Consider the following 24,963-nt stretch of genomic DNA (forward strand, 5'->3'; position numbering starts at 1 on the left):
CTCCTTAAAGTTCTATTAAATTTTCCTTTGTATCTTTTGAAGATATATTAGATGCATCAAGATTAGAATTGTACTATTCCTGGTGAATGTTTAGTGATCCACTGTTTTTCGGAATGTAGATGTGTGTTTTGCCTGAGAGTCTTATCATACTAGGGTACTTCAAAAAGTTTGTGGAAAAATAAAATTAAAAGGTAATACAGGGCTGGACAGTTAGCTCACTTGGTTAAAACTTGGTGTTGATAACAGCAAGGTCAAGGGTTTGGATCCCCATACCAGCTAGCTGCCAAAAAAAGATAATATGAATCTTTCCATGAACTTTTTGAAGTACTGTCATATGTGTTGTGCATATTGCTGTAGCAGGCTTCCTTTGGTTAGTGTTTGTCTGGTATATCTCTTCCCATCCTTTTACTTTCAGCCTTTCACTGTCCTTATTAATCATGTCTCCTAATCAGCATATACCCGTGTTTTGTGCTTTATCCAGTCTGTTTATTTTTATTTCACAACTAGATGATACCATGTGATTTTGTGATATTTGTTCAACTTTTTTGCGGTCTCTTTTCTCCCTCTCTCTTTTCTTGCCTTTTTTTGAATTAACATACTCCTCTCCCCATTTCCTTTTTACCCTTTACAAGTTTTGAGGCTGTATTAATTGGAATAAGGTCTATCTATGAATAACATTAAAAAAATAAGAAAAAGTGGTTTGAACAAGACTATTTTGCTTGCATTCAAGAATGTCTAAGAGAGTGATGCTAGAGCCCCAGGGTTTTTTTTCCTTGAGGTTTGATGTCATAATTGGCTTCTATTTAGAAGACCTTCTCATGGTTCAAAGTGGATACTGGATTCCAGCATCCCAAGTGCATTCTAGCCAGCAAAAGGAACCAGGAGCAAAAAAGAGCAAGCTGGCTCCACACACCACTCCTTTGGCCAGAATTTAGACACATAGTTACGCATACCTTGCTGGAGGGGAGTCTAGGAAATGCTGGATTCCCGGCTACCATGTGCCCAGCTAAAAATAGAAGGTCCACCTAAGATTCCTTGTTTTCAGAAGGCTGTGTTGTGCTTAGCGGACAGAGTGTGCACAATAAAGAGATTTGACATAATACTGACAACAGAAGTCCTTATTCCACTCCTGATTCTAGTATAGCTTGTTATATAATTCTAGTATTTTGCATGCCATGCCTCAAATTTTCAATTTGACAAAACTTTGTCCTGGAAAATTCACACTGTGCCTAAGAAATTGCTATGTTTTTATTTTCTCTGAATAAAGTTGCTATTTGACATGAAGAAAAAAAAAAGTGAAGGTTCTATTTCAGAGGAAGGAGAAAAGAAATATTGCAGACACCTCGCCATTTATGCCCCAGAAGTTACGCACTGTATTTCTGTTCTTTTTACCCTTAAAATTTTAACATTAAGATACTCAACAGCTTTATCTTCCCTCCAAACGACAGAAACCTTAAAATTTGTCTTATCTGATTGTTTTCTTATTATTAAACCCAATGAGTAATAACACTAATATAATTTTCAGTATTATAATTATATAATAATTTATCTGTATGTTTATCATTTTCTTCGCTTACCCTTCCTTCTTATATTTCAGATCTTTCTTTTTGTATCATTTTCTTTTTTGCTGAAGTACATCCTTTAGTACTAACTTCCTTTAGTGAGAACCTAAAAGCTGGCATTAACTCCATTTTTATTCATCTGAAAATCTTTATTTTACTCTCATTCTTTTATTAAACTTTATTTTTATTTTAAAATATCATACATACAAAGACTAGACAGCATAAAGAAAAATAATAAAAAGAACACTTGTGTACCCACCACTTAGCTTACAAAATAGAATCTTAGCAATATCTTTGAAGTCCAGTCATGTATCACCTTCTCTCTGCCACAGCAGTAAGCACTATCCTGAATTTTGTTTATTATACCCTTGTTTACAGTTTTACCTGTTTGTGAAATTTATATTAATAGAAGAACGGTGTATTTTTATGAGGTTTGTCTTCTTTATTCAACGTTGTTTTTAAAATTCATACATGTTAATGTCTCTACCTGTAGTTCATTCATTTCATTGATATACAGCATCCTACTGTATGATTATACCATTGTTTATCCATTCCACCAATGAACAGTTGGATTGTTTCTACTTTTCAGTTGTGAACTTTTTTCATAACAGCATTATTGAGATATAATTTACATACTATAAAACTCATCCCTTTAAAGTAGTGGACAATTTAGTGGGTTTGAGTATACTCACAGAGTTGTACAACCATCACTATTAACTAATTTTGAACATTTTCATCACCCCTAAAATAAATCCTGTACCCATTTAGCCATTATTCCCCATCTCTTCCCTCTCCTCTCCCAGCCCTAGACAAGCACTAATCTACTTAATTTTAGATTTGCATATTCTGGACATTTTATGTAAATAGAAACGTACAATATGTGTGGTGTTGTCTTTTGTGTTTAGCTTCTTTCACTTTATATAATGATTTTGAGGTTTATCCATGTTGTAGTATATATCAGAACTTCATTCCTTTTCATTAAATAATATTCCATTGTATGGATATATTACATTTTGCTTATCCACTCATCCATCAGTTGATGAACAGTTGGGTTCTACTTTTTGACTAAGTTTTTAATTTTTTTTTTTTCCTACCCATCCCATCTCACCAAAGTTTTTAATTTTAATGAAGTCCAGTTTATTGATTTTTTTTTTCTTTTGTTGCTTGGTGTCAAGTCTAAGAAATCATCATCTAGTACAGAGTCATGATGATATGCTCCTGTTTGCTTCTAAGAGTTTTATAGTTTTAGCTATTATATTTAAGTCTATGATCCATTTTAAATTAATTTTTATATGTGGTATGAAAGAAAACCTCATTCTTTTACATTTGTATATCTGTAAAATATTTGTCCCAGCACCATTGTTAAAGAGACTGTTCTTTCCCCATTGAATGGTCTTGGCACCCTTTTCAAAAATTAATTGACCATAAATGTAAGGGTTTATTTCTGGACTCTTGATTCTATTCTGTGTCATTAATGTATATGTATATATTAATGCCAGTACCACACCGTCATGATTACTATAACTTTGCAGTAAGTTTCGAATTGGGAAGTGTGAGTCCTCCAACTTTTGTTCTTTAAATAAAATACAAATTTAAAAAGTACATAGCCAGCTCTTGGGTTGTCACTGAAAGAAATTCTAAAGGAGACACTTTGTTCTTGCATTTCCATATGAATTTTAGGGTCAGCTTGTCAATTTCTGCAAAAAAGGCAGCTGGGATTTTTTTTCGATAGAGATTTTGTTAAATCTGTGAATCAATTTGGGGAGTATTGCCATCTTAACAATATTAAGTCTTTGGATCCATGAACATGGGTATCTTTCCATTTATTTAGGTTTTTAAAAATTCTTTCCAAGTCTTTCACTTCTTTTATTAAATTTAATCCTAAGTATTTTATTCCTTTTGATGCTATTATACATGGCATTGTTTTCTTAATTTCGTTGTTATTTATTTATTTATTTATTTATTTTTGTCTTTTTCGTGACTGGCCCTCAGCCAGTGAGTGCACTGGCCATTCCTATATAGGATCCGAACCCGCAGCGGGAGCGTCACTGCACTCCCAGCGCCGCACTCTCCCGAGTGCGCCACAGGCTCGGCCCTTAATTTCGTTTTTAGATTGTTCATTGCTAGCATATAGAAATACAGTTGCTTTTTTTTTATATTGATCTTGTGTCCTGCCTCTTTATTGAACTTGTTTATTAGTTCTAATTTTTTTTGTGGGTTCCTTAGGATTTCTTGTATACAAGATTATGTCATCTGAGAAGAGTTTTAGTTTTTTCTCTTCAATCTGGATTCCTCTTATTTTTTTTGCCTAATGGTCCTGTTCCAGTGTAATGTTGAATAGAAGTGGCAAGGGGGACATCCTTGTTTTTATCTTATTCCTGATCTTAGGGGGAAATTATTGAGTCTTTCATCATTAGTTAGGATGTTAGCTGTGGATTATTATGAAAATATCTGACCATGTCTCCTGGCATACATATACAAGAGTTTTCTAAGGTATATACCAGGAGTGCAAATGCCTGAGTCATAGGATATGCACATGTTCAGATTTAAAAGAAATGCCAAATTGTTCTCCAAAGTGGTTATACCAAATTATATTCCCTTCAGCACCATGTGAAAGTACAGTGTTCTACATCTTTGCTTACACTTAATAAGAGGTTTTTCCTCCCACAATCTACAGATATGAAATAGTGGTTATAATTTGTATTTCATTGGTTACTGATGAAATTGAGCATCTTTTCACATATTAGTCATTTGTGTGTCCTCATCTGTGAAACTCCTGTTCATGTCTTCTGCTCATTTTTCTATTAGGTTATCTTTCTTATTGACTCATAAGTGATATTTACATTGTATATCTGGATTCTGGAACTTTTGTCAGTTTGATGTATTGTAGATATCTTCTCATTTGTGACTTGTCTTTTCACTTTCTTTATGGTATCTTTTAAATGAACAAAAATATTCTTAATATTAACGTAGTTAAATTTATCAGTCTTTTCCTTTATAGTTTGCACATAGGAAATCTATCCTTCTCCCAAAGTCAAAAAGATATTTTACTGTTTTCTTGTAAGAGTTTTCAGGTTTTGCCTTCCACATTTAAGTCCTTGATTCCCTGGAATTGATTTTTCTGTATGCACTGAAGTAAGGCTTAATCATTCATTTTTTCTTATTGGACAATAATATTCATCTTTATCCTACTGACATTAAACTCAGCTCTGACAAACATCAGGTTTCCTATATGTGTTGATCTGAGCTTTCTATTCTGTTCCCTTAGTCTCTTCCTAGGCCAAAATCACACATTCTTCATTATTACAACTGTATAATGAGGCTTGATAATTGGAAGAACAGTTTACCCCAACCTTCTTCTTTAAGAGTGTCTTAGCTCTTTGCTCTTCTATATAAATTTTAGAATCAGGTTTTCAAGTTCTAAGTTGGGATTTTGATTGAAATTGTATTAAAGCTATAGATGAACTGGGGAGAAAATTGACATTATGAATTGAGTATCTATCCAAGGACATGATAATGTCTGTCTGTTTAGGTCTTTAATGTATTTCAATTGAATTTTAAAATTTTCTACATAAAAGTTCTGTACTTTTTTTTTTAGATTTGTTAGATTAGTATTTTAATGTTGGAGGGATGCTTTTGTAAGTGGTATCTTTTGTTATTGCATTTTCTGTTTATTGTTGATTAAATGCTCTAACCAACGGAGCTAACCGGTCAGCCCTGTAGGCTTTTTTATAGATGCTCTTATTCTGGATAGGAAAATTGTTGAACTGAATTAAATTTTTACTGTATCTATCTAGACAATCATGTGGTTTTTCCTTTTTTAATCTAGTAGTATGGTGAATTTTATTAATAGATTTTTCTCTTTTCTTTCTTTTTGGATTGCTCAAGTATTTCTTTCTACTTTTCACATGTAAACTTATTAAATTCTTTTAGTAGTTACTTTAGAGATTACAACCTGCATCCTTGACTTTGTAAGGACTAATCTAAACCAGTACCTTTATTACTTCCCAGATGATAAAGGACTATAGAACACTTTCATTCCATTTATTCTCCTCCTGACTTCTGTACTATTGCTATACTACTTTATTTTTATATATATATTATAAATGCTGCAAGACATTGTTTTATACAATCAGTATTTACTTATCTTTACCCACACATTTACCCTTTTTATTACTTTCCACTCCTTTCTGTATTTCTATACTTCTACCTAGGATTACTTTCCTTCTGCCTAAAGAACTCCCTTTAGTATTATTTTAATACTGTATTTATAAAATGTCTGTTTTTCCTTCTAGGTTGGCATTGATCTTTCAACACTTTATAAATATGTCTTTGATTGTGTTCTAGTATCCAGCCTTGCATTGAAAAGTAAGCTGTCAGTCTTCTTGCGGTATTTTGGGGATTAATTTGTTGTGCTTTTTTTTTTTTTTTTTCCTTTCTATCCACTTTTAAGATTTTTCTCCTCATGTTTGGGTTTTACCAGTTTTACTATGATATTTAGGTATGGTTTTCTTTATATTTTTCCCACATGATGTTTAAAAGTCTTCTTGAATCTTGGATTTTATTATCTTTCATCAGTTTCAGAAAAGTCTTCATCATTCTTTCTTCAAATTTCCACTCCATTTTATTTCTTCTCTCCTTGTGGACTCTATTTACATATATGTTAGACTGACATGTCTTATTTGTTTTTTTCATTTTCTTTTCTGTATTTTTCTTTTTTATCCTCTTTCCTTTAGGCCTCAGTCTAGATATTTCCCACTGGATTATTTTATAGTTCAACTGTGACTAATCTATTAAACCCATCTGTTGTATTCTTAATTTCAGTTACTATATTTTTTAAGTTTCTAGACTTTTCATTTGATACTTTTTGATAAATTCTGGTTCTCTACTGAAATTCTTCTTCTATTTTCTTATACATATTCACAGTTATTAAGCCCTTGTCCAGTAACTCAAACATCTGTATACCCTGTAGGTTTCTTTATTTTTTTATATTTTTTCTCTTTTTTTTTTTTTTTTTTTTTTTTGTGACCGGCACTCAGCCAGGGAGTGCACTGGTCATTCCTATATAGGATCCGAACCCGCGGCGGGAGCGTTGCCACGCTCCCAGCGCTGCACTCTCCCGAGTGCGCCACGGGCTCGGCCCTATTTTTTCTCTTTTGATGCAGTCATTTGGTCCTATCTCCTGATATGCCTGGTAATTTTTACTCACTGTCAGAAACTGCATATGAAAACTGTAGAGAAAATTTGAGGCTTGGGATGATTTTCTGTTCTTCAAGAAAAAATTTACTTTTGATTCTCACAGGCAGTTAGAGTATGGCCAGATCAATTTAATCCAAATGGGACTGAGCTGATTCATAGCTGCGTTTTTGTGATGGCTAGTCTGTTTCTAGTTTATGCTTAATCCTGGTGTGCGCCTTTCTGGGAGTCCCAGTGATAGCAGTGGTGTTTACCAAGCACTCCATGGCAGATTCTGAGCTACAATTTTTCTCTTATACCTTAAGAATGCTGGAAGCTTTGCTCAGCTTCATGCACTTTCCTTGACATCTCAAGCACCGTGTCTGCTCTGAATTTCAGTCTTTATTTATCTCCCTATTCCCGTGAAATGGCCACAGGCTCTGCTAAGCTTGTTAGCCTCTTAACCATCACTTTCTGCTTTGCTTCTCAGCCTCTGAGCCTTGTGCTGCTTATAAATTGGGAGATGCCTTGGGGTAATTCAGAATATCAGACTCAACTGAATATTGTTTCCCTTCTCGTTGGAATCTCAACCTCTCAAATTCTAGTTGCTTTGGTAATTTTTTATTTTTTTGGCAACATGGGGATCTGAACCCTTGACCTTGGTGTTACAACACTGTGCTCTAGCCAACTGAGTAAGCGGTCAGCCTGCTTTGGTAATTTTTTAACGCCTTGAAAAAGAGATTTGTTGTTGTTATTGACGTTTTATTTCGTTTTTCTATTCTTGGTAGGGAGGATTCAGTTTGTCTGACACTAATTGGTTTGTCATGGGCAGAATCAGAAATTAGAATTTTCTAATGTTAGGCCGAGCCCGTGGCGCACTCGGTAGAGTGATGCGCTGGCAGGGCGGCGACACTCCCACCGCGGGTTCGGATCCTATATAGGACTGACCGGTGCACTCACTGGCTGAGTGCCGGTCACGAAAAAACGGCAAAAAAAAAAAAAAAGAATTTTCTAATGTTGAATCAGTCTTGCATTCTCAGAATAAACCCAGCTGAATTATGATATATGACCATTTTAGTACATTGATCGACTTGATTTGTTAATATTTTCATTTTTTTCCATCTGGCTGATCATCTGTACAATTTATCAGTATTTGATTTAATAATTTTGGCTTTGTTCATGAGAAACTGGCTTGTAACTTTCCTTTTCTTCCTTGTCCTATTGTCTAGGTTATCTAGTGTCATAAAATAAGTGTGAATGTTTCCTCTTTTCATAGTCTCTCAGGGAGTTTGTTTAAAAATAATTATCTTTCATTTTGTTGTTTTATAGAATTTTTTTTCCTCTTTTTACTGCAACTGGATTCATGATTTTCATTTTTTAAAATATCTTTTCCAGTGTAGTTATATCATACGATCCTTTTTTAATTCCTAACCTTTTTTATTTGCACCTGTCTTCTTTTTATCTTGATCAATCTGGCAGGGTTTGTTAATTTTATTAATCCTCTAGTATTTTATTAATTTCTTCTCTCTTTGGGTTAATTGTATTTTTCCTTTACTAATGTGGTCTTAAATTGTATGCTTATCTAATTTGTGTTTCAGCCTGTCCTTTTTTATTATATAAACTTTGAGGCCTATGCATTTCTTTTTAAGTACTACTTTAGTGATATCTGAAAAGATATGCGACTTCCACTGTGATTTCTTTGACCAGTGGATTATTTGGAAGTGTATATTTTTGTTTGTTTTTATTACATATGAGGGTTTATTAGTTACGTTGTTATTACTAGTTTCTAATTTAATTAATGGCAAAAAACATTATCTGTATGATACTTAGTTCTTTGAAGTATGTTGTATGTTTTATGGCCAAGAATATGGTCAGTTTTAATGTTCCATATGTATGTAAGAAGAAAGTATATTTTACAATCAACTGGGTTTAGAGCTCTATATTGCACCCATTACATCAAGCTTGTTAAGTAAATAAATCAAATATTTTCTGACCTTACTGATTTTTTTGGTCTGCTTTACCTGTCAGCTACTGAGAGAGGTATGTTAAGGTCTTCTCTGATGGTAGACATAAGTTTCTTTTTACAGCCTATCACTTTTTGCTTTACACTTTTATAGCTATTTAATTAGATGCCTATAAGTTAGGAATTATTTTAAATTTCCTGGTGAATTAAACCTTTTATCAATATTTAGTGAGCCTTTTTATCTCTAGTTTTTGGCTTAGAGTACATTCTTAAATTAGTATAACTATAGTAGTTTTCTTATTTTAGTATTTACCTGGTGTACCTTTTTTTGTTATTTATAACCTTTCTGTTTCCTTAGGTTTTAGGGGTGTCTCTGGTCAACAGCATATACCATATCTAAGTGGTGGTGTTTTTTTGTCCAGCCTGAAAATTGGTATATTTTAATTGGAGAAATTTATAAAGATTATAATTATTAATATATTTGGATTAATTTCTATCATTTTATTTTGCATGTTTTATTTTTTCTCTTTTCTGCTTTCTACTTTTTTCATTCTTTAATTGTTGTAAAATATATGTAACATAAAATTGGTGATTTTAACTATTTTTAAGTATATAGTTCCATGGCATTAGTGACATTCACAATGTTATGCAATCACCACTATTTCCCAAACTTTTTTTTTTCCCTTTCCCCAGTAGAAAGTGAAAACGGGTTTAATGTAACAGATAAGTACAGACTTCACAGAGAAACTACAGCCTAGCCCCGGAGACTGAGCAGGGCCCACACTAGTCAAAACTTTTTCATCACCCTAAGTAGGAACTCTGTACTTAGGAAGCAGTAACTCCCCACTCCTACCCACAGCCCCTGGTAACCTCTCATCTACTTTCCCTCTCTATGAATTTGCCCATTATAGATAGATATTTTGTACGAGTGGGATCATAAATATTTGTCTTTTTATGTCTGGCTTATTTCACATAGCATGTTTTCATGGTTCATGTTACAGCATGTATCAGAACTTCATTGATTTTTATGGCTGAATTATATTCCCTTCTACATATATACCACACTTTGTTTATCCATTCATCTGTTCATGTTCTCTTGAGTTGTTTCCACCTTTTGGCTTCTGTACATAATGCTGCTGTAAACATCGGTGTACAAGTATCTGTTTAAGTCTCTGTTTTCAGTTCTTCTGAGTATATACCTAGGAATGGAATCGCTAGGTCATATGGTAATTCTATGTCTGGTTTTTTGAGGAACCACCAAACTGTTTTCCACAGCAGTTGTACCATTTCACATCCCTACCACTAATGCAAAGGGTTCCAATTTCTCCACATCTTTCCCGGCACTTGTTTTCAGTTTTCTTCCCCCCTGCCCCCAACAGCCATCCTAATGGGTACAAAGTGGTACTCACTGTAGTTTTGATTTCCAGTTCCCTGATGACTAATGCTGTTGAGCATGCTTACTGGCCATTTGTGTATCTTTAGAGAAATGTTTCAAGCCCTTGCCCATTTTTAAATTGGGTTGTTGATCTTTTTGTTGTTGAGTTGTAGGAGTTCTTTATGTTTTCTGGATATTAAGCCTTTATCAGATACATGATTTGCAGATATTTTTCTCCCATTCTGTAGATTGTCTTTTTACTTTCTTCATAATGAAGAAACTTTGATGCATAAAATTTTCAATTCTAATAAAGTCCAGTTTATCTATTTTTTCCTTTTGTTGCCTGTGCTTTTGGAATCTTATTAAAGAAACCATTGCCAGCTGGCTGGTTAGCTCGGTTGGTTAGAGTGTGGTGCTGATAACACCAAGGTCCAGGAGGCTGGCCGGTCAGCTCATTTGGAAGAGTGTGGTGCTATTAACACCAAGACCAAGAGTTTGGATCCCTCTTGCTGGCAAGCTGCCCCCCCAAAAAAAAAGAAAAGAAAAGAATTAAACCATAGCCAAATCCAAGGTCATTAAGATTTGTTCCTATGCTTTTATCTAAGAGTTTATTTTTAGTCTTTGACCCATGTTAACTATTTTATAAGGTGTAAAGTTAGGGTCCAACAACTTTTGCATGTGGATATCTAGTTTTCCCAGAACAATTTGTTGAAGAGATTGTTCTTTCCCTACTTATACTCATTCTTGAACGATAGTTTGTCTGGGTACAGAATTATTTTATGTTAATACTTTTCTCTTAGTACTTTGAATATATTATTTCATTGTATTCATCCATTGTTGTGATTGAGAAATTTGCTGTTTAACTCATTCCTTTGTCAGTAATCTTTTCTTTTCCTTTAGTTACTTTTTAAGAGCTACTCTTGCCTTTGGTTTTACTGTAAATAAATATGGATTTTGCTTGGGATTCATTTGGCTTCCCAACTCCAAGAACTGGTATCATTAGCCATTTTTGGAAAATTCACAATCATGTTCTCTGTGAATATTTATTTTCCTCCATTTTCTTTCTTTTTTTCTTTTCTCTTTTTAATTAATTTAATTGCAACATAGTTGATTGTACATATCTGTAGGGTACACAATTGAATATCATTACCTGTGTGCAATATGTGATGATCAAATCAGGATAATTAGTACATTCAACATTAAATGTAATCATTTTTTCTCCCCTCCCCTGCACCCCTTTCTCACCTCTGGTAACCTCAGTTCTGTTCTCTCCTTTTGAAAGTTCGATTTATTATTTTCATTGTTGTATCTATCTTTTTTTGTTTTTGTTGTTTTTAAGTTCCCACTTATAAGTGAGGACATGCAGTATTTCTCTATCTGTGCCTGACATTTCACTTAACATGATTTTCTCTTAAGTTCATCCATGTTGCTGCGAATAGCTGTATTTCATTCTTTTTTATGGCAGAGTAGTATTCCATTGTGTATAGATTCCATGTTTTCCCTATCTAGTCACCTGATGATGGACATATAGGTTGGTTCTGACTGTTGGCTATTGTACATAGAGGTGGGATAAACATGGAAGTGCAGGTATCCCTTCGACATGATGGGTTTCATTCCTTTGGATGTATACCCAGCAGTGGGATTGTGATCATATGGCAGTTCCATCTGTAGTTGTTTGAGAAACCTCCATACTGCTTTCTATAATGACTGCACCGATTTACAGCCCCACCAACAGTGTAGGAGAGTCCCCTTTCTCTACATCCTCGCCAGCATTTGTTATTCTTTTTGATAAGAGCCAGTCTTAACCGGGGTAAGATGATACCTCAATGTGGTTTTGATTTGCATTTCCCTAATGCTGAGTGATGATGAGCATTTTTTCACGTGTCTGTTCACCATTTGTATATCTTCCTTTGAGAAATGCCTATTCAGCTCCTTTGCCCATTTTTTAATTGTTATTTGTTTTTTTACTGTCAAGTCCTTTGAGTTTCTTATATGTTCTGGCTATTAATCCTTTGCCAGATGCATAGTTTGCAAATATTTTCCCTCACTCTGTAGGTTGTCTTTCATTCTGTTGTTTCTTTTGCTGTGTAGAGGCTTTTAGTTTGATGTATCCATTTGTTTAATTTTCCTTTTGTTGCCTGTGCTTTGGGAGTCATATTCATAAAGTCTTTGCCCAGTCCAATTTCCTGAAGCGTTTCCCCTGTGTTTTCTTTCAGGAGTTTTATAGTTTCAGGTCTTATATTTAAGTCTTTAATCCATTTTGAGTTGATTTTGTTATAGGGTGAGAGGTACTGATCTAATTTCATTCTACATATCAGTGTTCAATTTTCCCAGCACCTTTATTGAAGAGGCAGTCTTTTCATAACAACTACAATTCCTTGAAGTTGATATGACAAGCAAACAGAAAGGACATTGTTGGGTGGGAGGGGGGAGAGGGAGGAGGGAGGGGGTTTTGGTGATGGGCCACAATAATCAACCACATTGTATATCGACAAAATAAAATTAAGAAAAAAAAAAAAAAGAAGAGGCAGTCTTTTACTCAATGTATGTTCTTGGTGCCTTTGTCAAAGACCATTTGGCTATAAATTTGTGGGTTGATTTCTGGTTTTTCTATTCGGTTCCATTAATCCAGGTGTCCATTCTTATGCCAGTACCCTGTTGTTTTGGTTACTATAGTTTTGTAATAATTTGAAGTCAGGTAGTGTTACATCTCCAGCTTTATTTTTTTTGCTCGGGATTGCTTTGGCTACTCACGTCTTTTGTTGTTCCATATGAATGTTAGGATTGTTTTTTCTATTTCTGTGAAGAATGTCATTGGTATTTTGATAGGGACTGCATTGAATTTGTAGATCACCTTGGGTAGTATGGACATTTTCACAATGTTAATTCTTCCTATCCAAGAATATGGAAAGTCTTTCCATCTTTTTGTGTTCTCTTTAATTTCTTTCAACAGTGATTTATAGTTTTCATTGTAGAGGTCTTACACCTCCTTTGTTAAATTGATATCTAGGTGGGGGTTTTTTGGGTTTTTTTATTAATTTAATTTTTTCTAGGTGTTTTTTTGTTGACTGTTGTAAATGGGCTAGCTTTCTTGATTTCTGTTTCTGCTAGTTCATTGTTGAAGTATTAAAATGCTACTGATTTTTGTGTGTTGATTTTGTATCCTGCAACTTTACTGAAATCTTTTATCAACTCTAAGAATTTTTTTTGTAAAGTCTTTAGGCTTTTCTACATATAGGATCATGTCATCTGCAAACAGGGACAATTTTACTTCATCTTTTCCAATCTGGATGCCCTTTATTTCTTTCTCTTTCCTGATTGCTCTGGCTAGTAACTTCCAACACTATGTTAAATAGGAGTGGTGAGAGTGGGCATCCTTATCTTACTTCTGTTCTTAAGGGAAAAGCTGAAAGCTTCAGGATGATATTGGCGGTGGGTCTGTTATATATGGCTTTTTTTGTGTTGAGGTACTTTCCTTCTATACCTAACTTGCTGAGAGTCTATCATAAAGGGATGTTGAATTTTGTCAAATACTTTTCTGCATCTGTTAAGATAATCATATGGTCCTTAATTTTGTTGATGTGGTGTATCACATTTATTGACTTGTGTATGTTGAACCATCCTTGCCTCCCTGGGATGAATCCCACTTAATCATAGTATATAATTTTCTTGATGTGTTGCTGTCTTCTATTTGCTAACATTTTACTGAGGATTTTTGCATCCTCAAAGATACTGGCCTGTAGTTTTCTTTTATTGTATCTTTGTCTGGTTTTGGTATCAGGATGATGCTGGCCTCATAGAATGAGTTTGGGAGAATGGCCTCTGTTTCAATTTTTGGAATAGTTTGAAGAGAATTGGTATTAATTCCTCTTTAAAGGTTTGGTAGAATTCAGCTGTAAAGCCATCCAGTCCTGGACTTTTCCTTGTTGGGAGACTGATTACTGCTTCAGTCTCATTGCTTGTTATTGGTCTGTTCAGGTTTTCTGTGTCTTCTTGGTTCAGTCTTGGTAGTTTGTATGTGTCCAGAAATTTATCCGTGTATATTTGTTTGTAACTGCTAATGATTCTTTGTATTACTGTGGTACTGATTGTAATGCCTCCTTTTTCATTTCTAATTTTTGTTATTTGAGTCTTCTCTCTTCTTTTTTTTAGTTAGCTTAGCTAATGGTTTGTCTATTTTGTTCATTTTCTTGAAAAGCCAAGTTTCATTGATCTTTTGTATCATTTTGGGGGGGTCTCTATTTCATTTAGTTCTGCTCTGATCTTAATTCTTTCCATCTACTAATGTTGGAATTGAATTGGTTGTGTTTTTCTAGTTCTCTGAGATATAGCATTAGGTTGTTTATTTGAAATCTTTCCTTTTTTCTTTTCCTTTTTTTTTTTTTTTTTTTTTAAAGGTGACCAGTAAGATCTTAACCCTTGACTTGGTGTTAACAGCACCACACTGTCCCAAGTGAGCCACAGGCCGGCCCTTCTATTCTTCTAAGCATTTATTGCAATAAACTTCCCTCTTAGTACTACTTTTGTAGAGTCCCACAGGTTCTGATATGATGTGTCTTTATTTTCATTAGTTCTGAGAAATTTTTTGATTCCCTGCTTAATTTCTTCTTGGACCCATAGGTCATTCAGGAGCATGTTGTTTAATATCCATGTGTTTGTATAGTTTCCAGAGTTTTGCTTGTTATTGACTTCTAGTTTTAATCTGTTTTGGTCTGAGAAGATACTTCAAATCATTTCAATGTTTTAAAATTTGTTGAGGCTGGGCCGGCCCGTGGCTCACTCGGGAGAGTGCGGTGCTGATAACACCAAGGCCCCGGGTTCAGATCCCATATACGGATGGCCGGTTCGCTCACTGGCTGAGCGTGGTGCTGACAACACCAAGTCAAGGGTTAAGATCCCCTTACCGGTCATCTTTTAAAATAAATAAATTAATTAATTAATTTAATTAAATTAAATTAAATTTGTTGAGGCTTGATTTGTGACCTAACATATGGTCTATCCTGGAGAGTGTTCTGTGCACTGATGAGAAGAATGTATTATTCTGTGGTTGTTGAGTGAAATGTTCTATAGGTATCTGCCAAGTCCAATTGGTCTAAAGTGTGGTTTAAATCCTGTGTTTCTCTGTTGATTTGTTGCTTCGATGATCTGTCCAATGCTGATAGAGGCGTGTTCTGATCCCCAACTATTATTGTTTTGGGGTCTTTCCTTAGGTCTAATAATGTTTGCTTTATATGTGTGGGTGCTCTGGTGTTGGGTGTAATATATACTTGTGATTGTTATGTCTTCTTGCTGGAGATCCCTTTATCATTATATATTGGCCTTCTTTGTCTTTTATAGCTTTTGGTTTTAAGTCTACTTTATCTAATATAAGAACAGCTACTCCTCATTTTTGATTTCCATTTGTGTGGTATATCTTTTTCCATCCCTTCACTCCTAGTCTGTGTGTGTCTTTACAGGAGAGGTGAGTCTCTTGTATATAGCAGAGAATTGCATCTAGCTTTTTAATCCAGTTACTCAGTCTACATCTTTTGAGTGTGGAATTTAATCCATTTACATTTAGATGTTTTAAATATCTTTTGTTTCTTTCCCTTTTATTGTTTGTCTTTGGTGTTCATTGGTTTTTGGAAGTGGTAAGACACAGTTTCTTTCTCTTTCTTATTTGTGTTTTTGTTCTACCAATGGGTTCTTTTATGGCAGTGATTGTCATTTTCTTTCTTTTTTTATCTTATTTTTTTTTTAAGATGACCGGTAAGTGGATCATACCCTGGACTTGGTGTTGTCAGCACCACACTCTCCAAAGTGAGCTAACTGGCCATCCCTGTATAGGGATCCAAACCCATGGCCTTGGTGTTATCAGCACCACACTCTCCCAAATGAGCCACAGGCTGGCCCTGTGATTGTCATTTTCTGGATTTCAGATGCAGGACTCCCTCAAGGATTTCTTATTTCAGTGGTCGAGTGGTAGTGAACTCTCATAGTTTTTATCTGGGGAATATACTATTTCTCCTTCATTTCTAAAGGGTATAGGCTCCCTGGGTATAGTATTCTTGGCTGGCAGTTTTTTCTTTTAGTATTTTGTATATGTCATCCCATTCTCTTCTGGCCTATAGTTTCTCTTGAGAAGTCTGCTGTTAGTCTGATGGGGACTCCCTTACAGGTGGCCTGATGTTTATCTCCTCCCATTTTTAGGATTCTCTCTTTGTCTTTTGCCAGTTTAACTGTAATATGCCTCAGAGAGGACCTTTTTGGATTGAATCTGTTTGGAGATCTTTGAGCCTCCTGAATCTGAACATCCATGTCTCTCTGTATACCTGGGACATTTTCCACTATTATTTTGTTGAATATTTTTTCAATGCCTTTTCCTTTCTCCTTCCCTTCAGGAATACCCATGATTAGGATGTTTGTGCACTTAAGGTTGTCTGCTATCTTTCTTAGATTTTCTTTTTTTTTTTTCTTTTTTTTTTCTTTCTTTCTTTCTTTCTTTATTTATTTTAAGATGACCAGTAAGGGGATCTTAACCCTTGACTTGGTGTTGTCAGCACCACGCTCAGCCAGTGAGCAAACCGGCCATCCCTATATGGGATCCGAACCCGGAGCCTTGGTGTTATCAGCACCACACTCTCCCGAGTGAGCCACAGGCCGGCCCCTTTCTTAGATTTTCTTCATTTTTTAAACTCATTTTTTCTTTTGTCCACCTGAGTTATTTCAAAGAGACTGTCTTCAAGATCAGAAATTCTTTCTTCTGCTTGCTCTAGCCTGCTGCTTAAGCTCTCGGTTGTGTTTTTTCTTTCATTGAATGCTTTCTTCAGTTCCATGAGTTCTGCTACATTCTTTTTTTAAAGTGTTAGTCTCTTTGTAAATTTCCTCCTCCATATCCTGGATAGTTTTGTTCAATCCACAGTATCATCTAACTGTATCTTCTTATATCATTGAATTTCCTTATGATTTTTACTCAATTCCTTTTTAGTCATTTCAAGGGTTTCCTGCTCTGTGGGGTCTGGAACTTGAGAGTTATTTTATTCCTTTGGTGGATTCATATTTTCTTGTTTTTCTTTGTATTTCTAGTATCTCTAACATTGATGTCATCTGGTAGAGCAGTTGTTTCTTCTATTACTCTCCTTGCCTGGCCTCCACTGGTGACCCTCCTTTTATCAGTGCAGTCAAGTGGTCAGTGGTCTGCCTGCCCAATGGCAGTGACTGCTGTAGCTGCTGCTTTGATAACAGGCCACCCTTGCAGCAGTAGTGGCTTTGGTGGGCTGCCTGCGTGGCAGCAGTGACAGGCTGCTCACACAACAGTGATAGCTGCCTGGTGGTGCCAGTGGTGGCAACTGCAACAGTGGCGGTTACAGCAGTTGCCCACATGGCATCAGTGTCTGCGGTGTCCACAGTGGTGGAGTTACCTCATAGTGGCAGCAGCAGCACCAGTAGCTTCCTCCCCTGCATCTGCAGTGTCCTTGGTGACAGCAGGGTAACCTCGTGGGGGTGGCAGGGGCACCAGCAGCTGCAACTGTTTCCCCTCACATCTGTGAGGTGTCCGCAGTGGCAGCAGGGTTACCTTGTGGCCACAGCAACGGCAGCTGCCTCCCTTACATCTGCGGAGTCTGCGGCTGCAGTGACGGGTAACCTGCAAGACTGCTGCTTTGTAATGTGTACAGTTCAGGGACCATATAATGGCTCTAGCAACTGTGGCAGAAGTGGTGGTGGGCCTGTTTCAGTTCACTTTTTTTAGGCTAGTCAAGTGGACCAGTGGGTATGGAGAAGGAACAAAGACATCTGTAACTGGTTGTGATCAAGTAGTTGCAAACACCACTGCACTTGGACTCAGACCACTTGTTTTGTTTTTTTGTTGTTGTTGTTGCTGCTGGCCTGTACAGGGATCCGAACCCTTGACCTTGGTGTCATTGGCTGTTCTCTTCTTTTAAAGCAATAGATGCATGTTCTTTCTCTTCCATGTCTCTCAATCTCTATTTGATAGTCTCTCCCTTTTAATACATTTAGGCGCAGTTTTATAGTTAGGAATTTTCAGGAGAGACTTTTCCTTTTATTTCCATTCTACATAAACCAAGCCCAGGACACATCCCCACTATCTATCCTGGAGGCATTTTATTCCCCCCAGTTTAGCTATTTAACCAAGCAGTTTAAGTGTTTTGTACAGGGAGCTTTTTCAGCCCTACTCTCTCAGTTCTTACTCCTAGAGAGTTTTTGGCAGGGTTTTAATCTATGTGCCACTTCTAGTGTGGCTCTTGTTTCTGTGTTGGCCTGATTTTTCTTTTGCTCTAGTTCCAGAGCTCCTGTTTTATTTCCTTCCATTGCCTTACACATTCTCTTTGGAGCACCTCCCTCTATCTGTGCTTTGAACTTTTCTTTTACATATTCATAGCTAAATGCCAAAATTTCCATCTATTCTGTGATAGCAATTTTCTGGTAAATGTTCATGTGCCATTTGCTGTTTCTGTAACATCTTTGTTTAGCTCCTGTGTCAGATCCTTTTTAATTACTGTATTAATCTGTTTTTGTGTTGCTATAACAATACCTGAGACTGGGTAATTTATAAAGAATAGAGGTTTATTTGGCTCATGATTCTGGGACAGCTGCATCGGTCACAGGCCTCAGGCTGCATCTACTCATGACGGTAGGCAGCCAGCAGGTACAAGCAGATCATATGGCAAGAGGTAGCGAGAGAGGGAGGAGGTGCCAGGGTCATGCATTCCTTCATTCAGTCATTTATTATTATTATTTTTTTTTTTTAATTATTTTTTTTTTTAAAAGATGGCCGGTAAGGGGATCTTAACCCTTGACTTGTTGTTGTCAGCACTGCGCTCTCCCAAGTGAGCCACGGGCAAGGCCTGGTGCCAGGGTCATTTAAACAACCAGCTTTCATGGGAACTAATAAAGCAAGAACTCACAACACTCTCCCCATGCCCCCTACCCAGGGAGAGCATTAACCCATTCATGAGGGATCCGCCCCCATGACTCAAAACAGCTTCTAATACTGCCACATTGGGGATCAAATTTCCATGAGTTCTAGGAGGACAGTACATCCAAACTCCATCAATTACTAATTTCTTAATGAGATGAATTCTTCCTTGGTGAACTCCCATAAGTAGATCATAGTCGGAAAAGGGCCAGGACTGTGTCCCAGGCTAGCAGGAATTCTTATACATAGTGGGCATGGGTGCCTGGGTGAGTTTTGTTACCCTCTTCATTTCTTCAGGCAACTACAGGGCTGCTTACAATGCAACCCCTTCTCCCCCAATTCTCCTTGGTGCTGAACCAGGAAAAGCTCCTGCTGCAGTCCACACCCCTTTTTTATATCAAATAAGAGATTGCTGGCCTTTCTCTCTCCTTAGGGTGTGCTGTTTACTTTGGAAAACTCAAACCCACCACCTTTATGAGCCCTCCTTGTGTGTCTGTCACTGTACCTGGAAGCCTTCCTCATAAACTAAGCTTCAGAGTTTTTTTTTTTTTTAAAAGATGACCGGTAAGGGGATCTTAACCCTTGACTTGGTGTTGTCAGCACCACACTCAGCCAGTGAGCGAACCGGCCATCCGTATATGGGATCCGAACCCGGGGCCTTGGTGTTATCAGCACCGCACTCTACCGAGTGAGCCACGGGCCGGCCCAGCTTCAGAGTTTTGTCAAACACAACATGCATTTCTACTTCTCCAGTGATTTCTAAGGGAGTTGGGAAGGTAGTATTGTCTTTATGCCACCACTTTAAAACTGGAAGTCACACTGAAAGATCAACCTTGTATTCCTAGGCTAAACATTCATGGTTAGGATGTTTATTTTTATTTTTATTTTTTAATTTTTTTAAAGATAACCGGTAAGGGGATCTTAACCCTTGACTTGGTGTTGTCAGCACCACGCTCTCTGAAGTGAGCCACGGGCCGGCCCTAGGATGTTTATTTTTTAAAACGATTCTATTTGCTTATATTTTAATTAAGACTTTTTTTTTTTAGCTTTAATAATGAAAGTGGACTATTCTTGGCATTTCCTTTCTGCTCTCAGGGTTCCTGAAATAAGTTGTATCATTTTCCATGTTTATTTAATTTAATAGTTTGAATATATAAGACAGGGATTATCTGTTCCTTGAAGGTTTTGTAAAACCTCACCTGTAATATTACTTAGGCCTGGTTCCTTTGTCTGGGAAGATTTTTTAACTTCTGCTTCACTTTTTAAAAAATACTTATTGGTCTAGTTAGATTTTCTATTTGGTAGTTTGTTTTTCTGGAGAATTTTTCCATTTAATCTGTTTTCAAATTTATTGCCATAAAATGTCCTTAGGAACTAGGGGATGGAGTTATCTATATTGTTGCATTTTTCTCACTGAGAATGGATTAATATGTAAATAAAATGAAGATCCACTGCCATCACCAAATAATGATCTATATCCTAAGGTGGGGCAGGGGAGATGAAAGCTGTGACCCTGATCCCACCTTCTACCCCAACAACCCTGTGCTCTGCTAAATCAGTCTTTTATCAGTCTTTTTCCACCTTCTTTGTCTCAGTCTTAGGAAAAGTCCTCAGTGCTGTGGGCAGTGCCCAGCTACTTATGTCCCAGAAATTCCAGCAGTTCCGGGGCCTCTGTGAGCAAAACTTGGTGAGTAGTATTCTTTCTCCATAGCAGAGCTTCCAGTCTTTGGCTGCCCACCAGATCCCCGCACTGGATTGGGCCTGTGCACCAGCCTGCCCCTCTAAGCCTCTGTGATCTACTCCATAACATGGGGAAGCTACTGCTTCCTCATGGCATTGGAAAGATGATGGCAATACGTGCCTATGCCCAGCCCAAGAAAGGTGCCAGGAGTGGTCCTTTCAGATCTACTAATACCTTTGCAAGAGAGAACTGAACTCTAGGTAAAAACAGCCACATGAAAGTCTGTTAGCACTGATTTATTTACATAAAACATATTCTATATCTAAGAAGACATGCAAGGTAAGAACTAAAGAAATACCACCACTAGGCTTGTGGGTTTCCCTCTGCCTTCCCCTTACCTGTTAGGAGGGCTTGCCCTTGTGAGCCAGAAGCAGAGTCCTGGGCAGCTTTTCCTATGGAAGTTTCTCTCTAGTGAGGGGCTGTGTACTCCTAGGGGTGTGGCAGTGGAGTGTTTGTCTCCAAGACCTATAGGGATTCAGAGGTTATGTTGTCATGGAACAGAGTGATGGGAGGGAAACAACATGGACTCTGTGATCATACCCACCTGGGAGTGAAGCAGGTTTCTCCCCACCTCACTGTAAGACCGTGGCCAGGAACTTCCCTGTAAAATGAGAACAGTTGGGGGCCGGCCTGTGGCTCACTCGGGAGACTGTGGTGCTGATAACACCAAGGCCACAGATTCAGATCCCTATATAGGGATGGCCGGTTAGCTCACTTGGGAGAGCGTGGTGCTGACAACACCAAGCCAAGGGTTACGATCCACTTCCCAGTCATCTTTTAAAAAAAAAATGAGAGAACAGTTGTCCGCTTGGCATACACTGAGGACCTGAGTGCCTTCCTCACTGTAGCCCTCCAGTGATGGCCCTGGCAATGGCCTCAGTCCACATGTATGTGTAGGGCCTATCTCATGATGAGACTGTCCCCTCCTCCCAAGGATCCCCACCCTCAGGGCTGACATTGACCAAGATCTGGCTCCATTCACTCATACAGATACTGACCCATATACTGGGAATAAGGGAGCAAGACTAGACCTCGAGAGCCCACAACCAGTGTTGGCAGGGAACCATGCTCAGGATGGGAATCAGGAAGAGCCTCCACTTTGCTGCCCCCACTGATCCCCGTCTGTCCCACAGAACCCAGACGCCAACCCACGTCCAACAGCCCAGGACCTGGCAGGGTTCTGGGACCTGCTACAGCTGTCCATCGAGGACATCAGCATGAAGTTTGATGAACTCTACCACCTCAAGGCCAACAGCTGGCAGCTGGTGGAGACCCCCGAGAAGAGGAAGGTGAGCATGGAGCAGTGCGGAGGGGAAGTCCAGGGACAAATTCCTGGTCGGCAGTAACGCTGCCCACATCGGTCAGTGCTGCTTGGCTCCCTTCTCGTGTGTCGTCTTTGAGCTGGGGGCTCACGTCCATCACTGTGCGGGGTCTGTGCTTGGCCCTCGTCCAGCATGCGCTTGCTGTGTGTAGTTGAGGTTGCCCCTGAAGCATGCCCTGCCCTGCACGTTTAGAAAAGCAGGTCCTGGGGGAGACACGCCCACAGCCTCAAGCAAGAGGCAGCAAAATGGTCCCTTTTCCTTCAGTGTGGACCTGTTCAGCCTCCTGTGGAGGTCAGCTTCTTCCCTGGGGCTTAAGCTTCCTTCTGTAAACCAGTGGAACCCAGTGACCCCTTAATGGTTTTTGGACTGTGGCCTTTGAAAGTTCTAGTACCCTAGATAGCATGTAGAATGTTACCTGGGGGTCAGAAGCCCTAAACTTAAGCCCCATCTCAGGCTAGTTCCTGAGTCTCAGGCTCACAATCATTTAAAGCAGGGGTGGGAACAGGTGATCTGTCCTTTCTTGCTAGAATGTTCTAGGATTCTAAGCTTGCTTTTTGCTCCTATACCTTGTGCTATTCCCACTATCATCGCTTCTTGTGGCTTCCTGATTCCAAACGTGTGTTGCTTGTGCCCATGTGGGGAGGCTGGGGGGGGAGACTCCAGCTGCTGACATCTGGTGGGGGGTAGTGCCACCCAAGACATGGCACCTTTATTATATTTTTGTTCCTTCCTCACTGTCTCACTAAAGGAAGAGAAGAAACCACCCCCTCCGGTCCCCAAGAAGCCAGCCAAATCTAAGCCAGCAGTGAGCCGTGACAAGGCCTCAGACACAGGGGACAAGCAGCGTCAGGAGGCCCGCAAGAGACTCCTGGCAGCCAAGCGGGCAGCTTCTGTGCGGCAGAACTCAGCCACAGAGAGCGCGGACAGCATCGAGATTTATGTCCCCGAGGCCCAGACCAGGCTCTAAGACCATGAAGGAGGAAGGAAACCATTTCACTTCATTAAAAACACATGCAACACATAAACTAAATGCGAATGGGACAAAATTTTTCTCAACCTTTAGTATGGTTATTCTGTCCAGAGACCCTGAGCCAACTTTCAAATTGATACATACAAGGGCTCACAATTTGGCTTTTTTGGGTCCCTCCCAGCTTTAGGTTTATGAAGACTTCACACACAAAAAAGGTCAACAAAAAATACAAAACCAGAAAAATTTCTTTTCCTCTTGCTGGCCGTGGTGGACTAGATAGATGGACTTCAGCAACTCCCCGGCCCAGCCTCCAGACTGCAGTCTTTTTACCTGTTCTATCTAATGAGAACTTAAACTAGCTTGTTTACAAAACAATGATAGTCCAAGGACAGCCTTGGGCACCTGCCCTGTCCTTCCTTCTTTTCCTGGCTACTCCTGCTCTGACCTTGGATTTTTCATTCTTGTGTTTTTCTCTTTTCCCTACAGAGCTCACGTAGGGGTCACCATGCTGGCTAGCAGCTTTCTGGCTGTTGGCCCTTGTGTGGTTGAGGGCCCAGATGACAGAGGGATGCACACATATCCCTTCCCTCTCCTCCCCCCCATGTGCTCACACACAATCTCACACGCGTGCGCACACGCAAAGATGGAGGTCCCTCTTGAGGCTAGCAGCCCTGCCACTGTGATCCGCCTGCCCCGGCATTCAGGCAGGACTTGCCTCAGAACAGAGGAAGGTTTTAGTCTTTGGGAGGAAATAAGATGAAGCCACAGTTATAACACTCCAGACTCCCCGCCCTTTTCTTCTCCAGCCCCTTCCTCCTTCAGCAGAAGAAAGTTTAGGACTCAGAGTGGCTTCCGGGACACTGGAGAAAGGGACTCCATTTTCCCCGTCCTCGGCCGCACCTGTGTACAGCACCTGAGGGGTGGGCAGCGGGGTCTGTACGTATGTGTACATATGCACATAGACCTTAGAGTGTATATTTAACAAGCCCATCTGCTCACCCATGCCCGCCACCGCCACTGGCTCTCGAGGCACCTGGCAGGAGGCAGGTGTGTGAATAGCATATATTTTTACATGTACTATACCTAGGTGTGTGTACACGTGTGTGTAAAAATATATAACTTGTGTGTAAGCAGCCTTTTTTTTTTTTTTGGTTTCCCCTGCTCCCCATCTGCCCAGCCTCTGAGTTTTCTGTCCTTTTTTTTTTTTTAACCACAGTCATCCTCCTCTCTCCCTGCCCCCTCATCCCCACTCCCAGGGTGTCATGAGCCCTGAGCTGCAGTGGCCCAGCCTACAAGGCAGGGTGGGGAGGACAAGGCTGGGGCAGGCCATTAGGGCGGGGGCCAAGCCCAGCGGCAGTGAGCTCAGTACGCGAGGGGCTGCTCTATACTGTGTATATGACTATGGCATTGGAGACATCCTCTTGTCCAGCACCTGCTGCGGGGGTAGGGGGCCCTGTGTGAACCAAGGGCCTGCTCTGGGGCCCCATTCCAGCTTGGCCGCCGTCTGTGACCTTGGGCAAGTCACGACCTCTGTGTGCCTCAACTTCCTCCTCTGTAAAATGGGGACAGTCCCTGCCCCTCCCTACCTCACAGGCATGTTGTGAGAATAAATGAGGTAACGTGTACCAAGGGCTCATGGTGTTATTGTAGTGTGATGGGCCAGGCTGGGGTAAGTAGGGTGGAGTGGACGCCCCTGGGAAACCGAGCCAGACCCCACCTCCCAAAAGGCAGCTCTTTAAAGACAGCTGACTTGAGTGCAAACCATAATTCCACCTCTGTCATGCACCAGCTCAGTGATCCTAGGCAAGAAACTAAGCTCACCACCTCCTCATCTGGAAAATGAATGCACGACGTTTACCTGACCAGCTTCCCGTAAGAAATAAGTGCTTCATAAGTAAGTGCTGTTATCAATAGAGCCAGGCTGGGCTACAAAAAGCC

At 39.0% G+C, this 24,963-nt stretch overlaps 1 protein-coding gene across 6 annotated transcripts in view; it reads left to right on the forward strand.

Moving 5' to 3' along the window:
* The window catches only part of DLGAP4 (DLG associated protein 4), a 98,838-nt gene extending 74,188 nt beyond the window's left edge, over positions 1-24,650 (forward strand). For all 6 annotated transcript variants that reach the window (XM_063089713.1, XM_063089695.1, XM_063089704.1 and 3 more), the window contains 3 exons: positions 20,588-20,679; positions 21,867-22,022; positions 22,804-24,650. In XM_063089713.1, the coding sequence (XP_062945783.1) occupies positions 20,588-20,679; positions 21,867-22,022; positions 22,804-23,022 (467 nt within the window). In that variant the 3' untranslated portion in view covers positions 23,023-24,650. The remainder of the gene's footprint in view (positions 1-20,587; positions 20,680-21,866; positions 22,023-22,803) is intronic.
* The last annotated feature ends 313 nt before the right edge of the window (positions 24,651-24,963 follow it).

Source organism: Cynocephalus volans, chromosome 1 (genome assembly GCF_027409185.1).
Source record: "Cynocephalus volans isolate mCynVol1 chromosome 1, mCynVol1.pri, whole genome shotgun sequence".
Classification (NCBI taxonomy): Eukaryota; Metazoa; Chordata; class Mammalia; order Dermoptera; family Cynocephalidae; genus Cynocephalus; species Cynocephalus volans.